At 38.9% G+C, this 7692-nt stretch overlaps 1 protein-coding gene across 1 annotated transcript in view; it reads right to left on the bottom strand.

Moving 5' to 3' along the window:
- Positions 1-1838: 1838 nt before the first annotated feature.
- fhl3a (four and a half LIM domains 3a) overlaps positions 1839-7692 on the bottom strand; it is a 30571-nt gene continuing 24717 nt past the window's right edge. Inside the window, exons 4-6 of the mRNA XM_044208431.1 lie at positions 5871-6040; positions 5486-5672; positions 1839-4618 (exon numbers count right to left, since the gene is read on the bottom strand). Coding sequence (XP_044064366.1) covers positions 4467-4618; positions 5486-5672; positions 5871-6040 — 509 coding nt within the window. The 3' untranslated portion in view covers positions 1839-4466. The remainder of the gene's footprint in view (positions 4619-5485; positions 5673-5870; positions 6041-7692) is intronic.

The raw sequence follows: 7692 nt of genomic DNA, 5'->3' as shown, positions 1-7692 counted from the left end.
AAAATATATTAAGTAGGTATAGGTTTTGTTTATTCTGTTTATCAAAAGCTACACCACGCAACACTACATACTGGACCACAAATGACCACAAGACCTACATGTTTGACTTGACCTTAAACCCATAAATTCTGTAACATGGTGTCTGTATGAACCATAGTCTGTATATAAACATTTTCTTTATATTTTTATATTCTTTATTTTTTCTTTATATACAGTCTATGGTATGAACCATGACAATCTGTAATCACTTCATACAAGAGAACATAAGTGATGCAAAGGACCATATGTTGCGCTAAATAGCAGCAACTTGCTACTGTTTATGATTCAGTGTGTATTTTACAAAAATTTTCAGAATTTTTACGTGTTCGGCAAGCAAAACTAAGCTTGTAGTGTCTCGATTAGGAAGCTAAGTGTCCTTCAGCAGTCAAGTTTCACTTTGCGATTGAGGCTGATAAGGCAAGTTCAATTTTACATAGAGTATAAACTTTGACATGTGCAGCTTTGATTAAAATACACTGAGCTGTGTTTAGTTTAGTGTGTGAACTACACTTGGGTCTGTTTTTGGTGAAATTGTAAATGACATTACTGACAGACAGCCTAACATGTTATATCAACTATAGATGGCTGATGAAGTTGGGCTGGGTCTGCTTGTATTAGTATTGTCATGTTCAGAGCCTAAATACAAGTCACACTGTTTATTTTTGTTGCATAGAGAGTTGACATTTTAGTGAAATGTTAGGCCTTAGCAGCAAAATTGTGAGCCTTTTATCTTTTGTGTGAAGTGACCAACCTATTGTAAGAGTGTGAGAAGCCAGCTATGCAGCTGTTTGCACACTTCAAGCCAAATGAAAGGCCATACTTTCTCAGACATGTCCTGTTTTCCAACTTCTGTTGGGTAAACTTGATTCTGGGTGACAGTGATAACAAAGACATTGGACAAATTCAAGGAGAAAGAGTGTGAGAGACCATATTGTTGCTGAAACTCAGAAAGACCATGAGACAGGAGGCAGCTTGTCAAATCAATAAGCACGCTTCCCCTCTCACTAATAGCTGTTAAAGTTGAACCTGTATGTAGAGTGCATGTACCACATGATACAGTTAACATCTCCACAGCTCTTCTTTCGACCCTTCCTGCTAGCTGTCCACCTCCTCCTTCCAATAAATCCAAAAGGGGCCGTGTGTGGAGCTGACCCCCCAGTGAAAGTGACATGGAGCAACTCCAGATGTGAGCATCCTCCCTCTCTTTCTCTCTCCTCTCTCTTCCCCCCCATGCAGCTATGAGTTTTCCATTTCCTTTTTTGGTGAAAAATCTCAAACGGAGGCAGGGAGGAGGACATTTCACCAATGCCGACAGGAGAGTGTATCTGGCGGTCTGTGTACGTGTGCTTCATCATAGGCGATGAAACAGTCAACTCAGCATAAACAACAGTATATATATACACACATTCAGGCACACACACGTATACACAAATGTGCACTCACTCTTCCTTTTACTCTGTCTCACACACACACACACACAAAATATATTAAACCTACGGACACACACAAACAAATTTTACTCTATTTTATTACACACGCATGGTTTCTCTCGCTAACACTTTCTCACACTCACACACTTTCATGCCCTTCCCCCTCTGCACTCAATCTCTCACACACGCACACACACCCACACAAACACACTGATCTTTCCTAGAAAGACTTTTTAAACACACCAGAAGGGTTTTGTCTGGCTTAGACAGTAAACAGAAGTCCACAGAAAGCTATGACCTCATAAACCAGTAATGCATATTTTACTATAACTACAAATACACACAGAATATAAAAACTGGCCAGCAAAGATCAGTCAGTGTAAATTTATTTAATAAGACTTCACAAACAAAACTAAACATGTAGCATTAGCCATATCAATTATCTTTTTTACAGTAAGTTCATACTGTTATCGCCTCAATGGCGTATTTTCCATCTGAAAAGGTTAATTTGCCAACTCTGACTCACCAGCATCAAAGCTGAAATAATGAAATATAGGTAATTTTTCACATACATGTTACAAAGTGACAATGAAAAAACTAAACACTAACAGCATTAACAGAAACAAAGCACTTATTGAGGCAAATCATGGCAGATGAACACATGCACACTCCTGCAATAAACCACAGTATTGCATTTCATTTCAGCTTCTTTTGGGTTATGAGCATAAGCGATGCAACCACAGGGGCAGAGGGGGTGAGCACCCCACAACCTCAGTAGGGGACCCTACTGATCAACCATATTTGAATTTTCTCAAATAGTTAGAGGGCCTTTATTTACCTCAGCAGCAAAAGGTAATATAACTTTATTTGAAGCAGGCTTGTATTAGAGGCAGCTGTTTGTTTCTAATTCCCTCTGTTTGATAGGTGTAATTGGTCATATTGTGGCAAACAATGAGGAATGAGAGACAGAAAGCAGCTCTAAGCAAGTCAACCTTTTAACGACATTCAACACAAAGAGAAAAGAACTCTAAATCACAGAAGTAAAATACAGCTGTGGTCAAGAAATGTAACAGCCACCTCACTAATGGGTAAAACTATAAACCAGCACAAAAATGAAAATTACCAAACCAACATGTTCTTAACATACACATTACAATCACTAACAAAAAGTAACATTTGCATTTTGGAACATAACAGCAAACTTAAACTATTAAGTACAGCACTAGGCATGATGGGAAATTTGGGCTGTCACTACAATATTTTAGTAGAAGCCTTGTTTTGAACCACCCCCATTTGCCATTTGTGTTTTGTTAATCTAGCTAGGCGTAAAATGTAGAGAAAGCACAAATTGGGTGCATTAAAACACAAGAAGCGAGAGAGTAAGAAAGGTTTGTTTGCATCCTGTGCTCCTCTTACATCTTACTTCTCGTCTTGCTCATCCTTTCAACACAACCCAACCGCAATAACGTTCGTTAACCTGCATTATTTTGTTCTACAGAGGACGGTGGAATACACAGATGGACTACAACAGACTACAGCAGGCTGAGCAGCGACAACAATTGGTGAGTTAAACATCCATAATTAGTCTTTATTAACTTTTGGTTATGAAGAAATCACTCAGAATGTTAGATTATTCTGTTGTTTAACTCCATGTTTACCGCATCTCAGCACCTGTCTGTGTCACTGCCTGTGGTGTTGTAGACTGTCTACTTTGTATTTGAAGAGGCCTTGTAGTGTTGTAAATGCTGACATTTTAGACTCTATTGTAACTTTTCCTGGATACATTTTACATCCAGAACAGCTGCCTGGCAGACTGCTGTCTATCGGCGGTGGTACTGAACCATTCGTCAATCAATGCACGTAGAATGCTGCGTGTTGTCCTCGGTGCTGAAACATTTGAAAGCGACTGGAAACGTGTTTTCTTTTTTGTTCTTCAGTATAAGCTTGTCTGACAAAGTGGCTTCACTGTATGTTTTCTTAGACTTAGGCTTGCTTAGCTCAATAAGTGTCAGTTTGTGTTTATGGATAGGATATATCAGCTATTTTACAGTTGTGAATTTTAAAATGACTTTATCAGAAGGACCCCTTGAGAATGCTCCGCCTCCTCTGTGCTGAGAGTCTAGCTCCGCCCCTTATAAATGCTGGCTCTTGGAGCAACAGCGATAAAAAGATTCATTACAACAAATGGAAAAGACAGAAATAAGAAGAAACTTTATGTAAAAATAAGTGTCATTGCAAAGTTCAACAAAAGCAGATACATGACAAAAAAAGTGGTCTGTGTGCCATTTTTGTAAATTGTGTTTTTATGTGCACATAACATGGTAGCAAGAGAATATTTTATCCAAAGTGCAAATGACTTTATTGATCATAACTACCATAAACTGACTACCTCACTGAAAGCATAATCAGCAAAGTTAAAATGTTCTTCTTGTTTTTACTTTCTGACATATTTTAATTAAAATGCTTAAAACTGCAGTTATAAGAGCATTATAACAGTACCTCCACCATAATTGGAATACAGACTGTAAGGTTTACATACTATTACTGTATCAGTGTTCTGTGTGTTCTATTCAGAGCTGGATCTCTATTAGAAGTGTCAACTTTTTTGTATACAATATGATTGCAAAGTGACTAGCAAGTGATTAGCATTTTTGCGTTTCTTTGGTTCAATAGTACATAACATATAACTCATGTTTCTTAAGGCACTCCATAAACTTTGTTTCATAAAATCATTAACTTTCTGGATAAAGAGGAAATCTTTGTGGTGGTTCATTCAAACAATGCAGCATCAAAACAGGATTTTGCTTGCTAGCTCCTGGATGAAAATCTGACCCAGACAGGGACCACGAGGAACTGATCTCTTTATATAAAAACAACCTGAGAGGCAGCATTTGTTAGCCTGTGTTACCTTCCTCGGTAATAACTTGGGGTTCTTGAAATGCTGTGATGAAGGGGGAAAGGTAAGTCAAGGGAAGGGTGAGGATATGGTAAATTACTCTATAGGTTGCTGTTGCAGTCGCGGCACAAGATCCTGTCACCATCAGGGAAAAAGCCGGCGCCCACCAGTGAAACAGAGCACTGGGAGCAGGTGAAGCATGGCTGATGCCACTGGCGATCCTCAAATGAGATGTACTTTCCTCCTCCAAAACCTAGGACAAGAAGAGCAACAAACAGATATTAAACTGTATGTCGAGCTCTAGAGGGCTGACTTCAGCGCGGCTGAAGTTGCAAATCATGCATGCTTCAAAACATAGCAATGGGGAAAAACAGCTTTTCCAATACATATTAAGTTTAAAAATGTAAAGCCCCTGAAAACTTGGCTTCACACATTTTCTTTATACACTGATATTGATGACTAAATAAGCAGAAATCCAAGTTAAAAAACATCTTTATGTATTATTTATTTAGAGTTTATTACTCCAAAACTCAGTTAATCTGCTTCATCAGAGCTGCGTGAGTGTGGTTTGATCAGATTTGATTGACAGTGACCAAACAACCCACCAACTGTCATCAAATTCGGATTCAAATCCTGCTAAATCCTGATTGGTGCACAGAAGAATATGACATCATCTTTTCCCAAATGAGCCCTACCCACTTCCAACCAGTAAGAAGAGCACAGGGAAAAACTGAAATACAGAAATCTGTAAAAACTGTTTAACTTTGGCTGAAAAGTATGTGTTCATGTAGGACCCCATCAGTCATAGTAAGAAGCTGGTTGAGAAAATAAGTTTTCAGGGCCTTTAAGACATTTCTCTTAAATGTTTTGCATCCTGGAATGGAAATGATGTGTATGATCCTTTAATTGGCTGTGTGCTGTAAAGCAATCTTTTGTGATTTACTTAAATCTAGAAGAATTTGAGAGAATTCAACCAGGTGGCACCTGCCAATCTTAGAGTCAATTTTGTTTACAGTATTTATAGTATTTTTTAGCATTTAACCCTAACATAATATCAAAAGTAGCACCTGGGGTAGCACAAATCAATATTATCATGTAGAACATAGTGATGTAATCTTGCCTGTGATTGGTTTGCTGCAGGCCTCGCATTTCTTGGCGTAAAGGCTGCCAAAGCATTTGAGGCAGTAAGGGTTTTCGTCTCGGGAGGTGAAATGTTGACCCGCCAGCTGTGTCTTACAGCTGGTGCACACAAAACACTCCTTATGCCACGGCTCGTCCCGATAGGTCACACCACCTTTAGCCAGGGTCTGAAAATGAGATAGGTCAAAGTTCACGTCATCCTTTTAATTCTCTTCTAAAATCTATTCCTATGCACGTTCCTGCAGACCCAGGATTAATCCCACTTATGTCTTCGATGCGTTTGCAGGGCTTCTTGGACTACGTACCATGCAAGGGTCAGTGGGAATTCAACTAACAACCGGTAGTTATTTGATGACTTTACTGACCTTTTTACAGCGTGTGCAGCGTGGAGCGAACTTGTCCTCATAGCAGGACACACAGTAGTGTTCATCCTTGTCAGGGATGAAGGACTTCGAGCCAATCGGCTGTTCGCAGCTGTGACAGAGGAAGCAGCCCTCGTGCCATGTAGAGCCCGCATATTCCAACTTCCTCGTACCTAGCAGAGAGAAAGAGAGATGACAGGAGGCAGAGATAGAAATAGAGAAAGAAGGATGGAAAGAATGACAGAGAGTAGAGGGAGACTTAATGTTTTTGTGTAGAATGAATCTTTTGCCATCCTTCAAAGGATTGTATTATAGTATTTTCTGGAGGTAATTTTACTGAACTATGAAATAATATGCTTGAATTGCATGAAGGCATATAAAGCTCATTTAGTTTCACTAAGATTTATTTTATTTTAAATCATAATACCACAGGCCCCACACTTTTTTCCTACTGCTGGAAACTGGCGGCAGGCCTTACAGAAAGGGATAATGCCATTTTCCCCTCCGTGTCCCCAACCAATTCATCTTCTATTCCTTAGCTGTTGAGTTTTTTATTAGACTGGTTGGTTTATTCTATGGTGACGCAGTGGTTTATGTGGGGCCGACATTTTGTACTACTGCTGTCTGCTCATTGCTAACGTTTCACTGCTTTAGGCTGTGTGCTGTGGTGTTCTCTAGTCAAAAAACTGCAATCATCTACAAACATTCCAAGTTATAAGCTTAGAGGAATTACAGTGGCTCAACGAGGACAATATTAGCAGTTAGGTATGAGTATTTGACAAATAGAATAAAAGTGTACAAGCTGAAATGCTAAATACAGAACGTAGAATTTTTAGAGGCAATTTTTTTACAAGCATTTCAACAGAGCTTAATAATTGATGTAATATACAATATACAGTAGGATGCCAACAAAACACAATCTCTGCACAGAAAACAGCCTTTGCACATCATAGAAGTTTTATTACGCTCACATTTAGTATTTTCAAGTATTTTATCAAATTCATCTACTCAATTTAAGTACCTCACACTGAAATACCTCTACTACACCTGGAAACAAATCCTACAGTATGCATATCATATATATAACATCATGTGTGACCATCTCTGGCAATGGGAGCTCTCTGGCAATGGGATCATTGTAGCACTTTTATCAGAGCAAACTTAACCAAATCACCTTATGAGAAATTAATTTACATGGCATTGGTATTAAGTTTCTTCTCTCCTTTTGTCACAGACAGAAACCACTTCAGCCTAGCATCCAGCTGTTAAACAAAGTTAAGTGTGTTTGTCTGTTTTTGAGGGTGTACATATTTTAGTATGATGGCAAAGGGATATGGCTGTTAGTTATTTTGTTGGAGGAGAGCACTAACACTATTCAGAATTGCAAACAAAGTGCATCTGAGTTTTTGATGATACAGTGATGCTCAAGAGTTTGCAGTATTGTATACTACTAAATCCCAGGAGCCTTCCTAGTTAAGATTTTCTCTGATCACTCTCTATAACAATTTGTACTTCTCAAGGTGACTCAGATGAGCATAACTTTAAACTTAAAACATTAAACTCTGTAATACAAATGTGTGATCTTCATAAGAAAACATGAGATTGCCTACAGTAGAAATGAAGGGGAATGTCATACTCTTCCTGGAATCATTTGCTGCTTTATGAGGACTGTGTAAGCTGCTACAGGGGCAATGGAAGAACTGACTTGCTTATCTCTTCATATCATCAGTCTGCTGGCAGCCCACCAGCCCTGGGGATCTGGCTTACAGACAAAAAGTCAAGCAGACTGGCAATTACTCTGTCACATTCAGCACTGGCTGGTGCT

The sequence above is a fragment of the Siniperca chuatsi genome, linkage group LG9, assembly GCF_020085105.1.
Source record: "Siniperca chuatsi isolate FFG_IHB_CAS linkage group LG9, ASM2008510v1, whole genome shotgun sequence".
Lineage (NCBI taxonomy): Eukaryota > Metazoa > Chordata > Actinopteri > Centrarchiformes > Sinipercidae > Siniperca > Siniperca chuatsi.
This window is presented reverse-complemented; position numbering and strand designations above follow the sequence as displayed.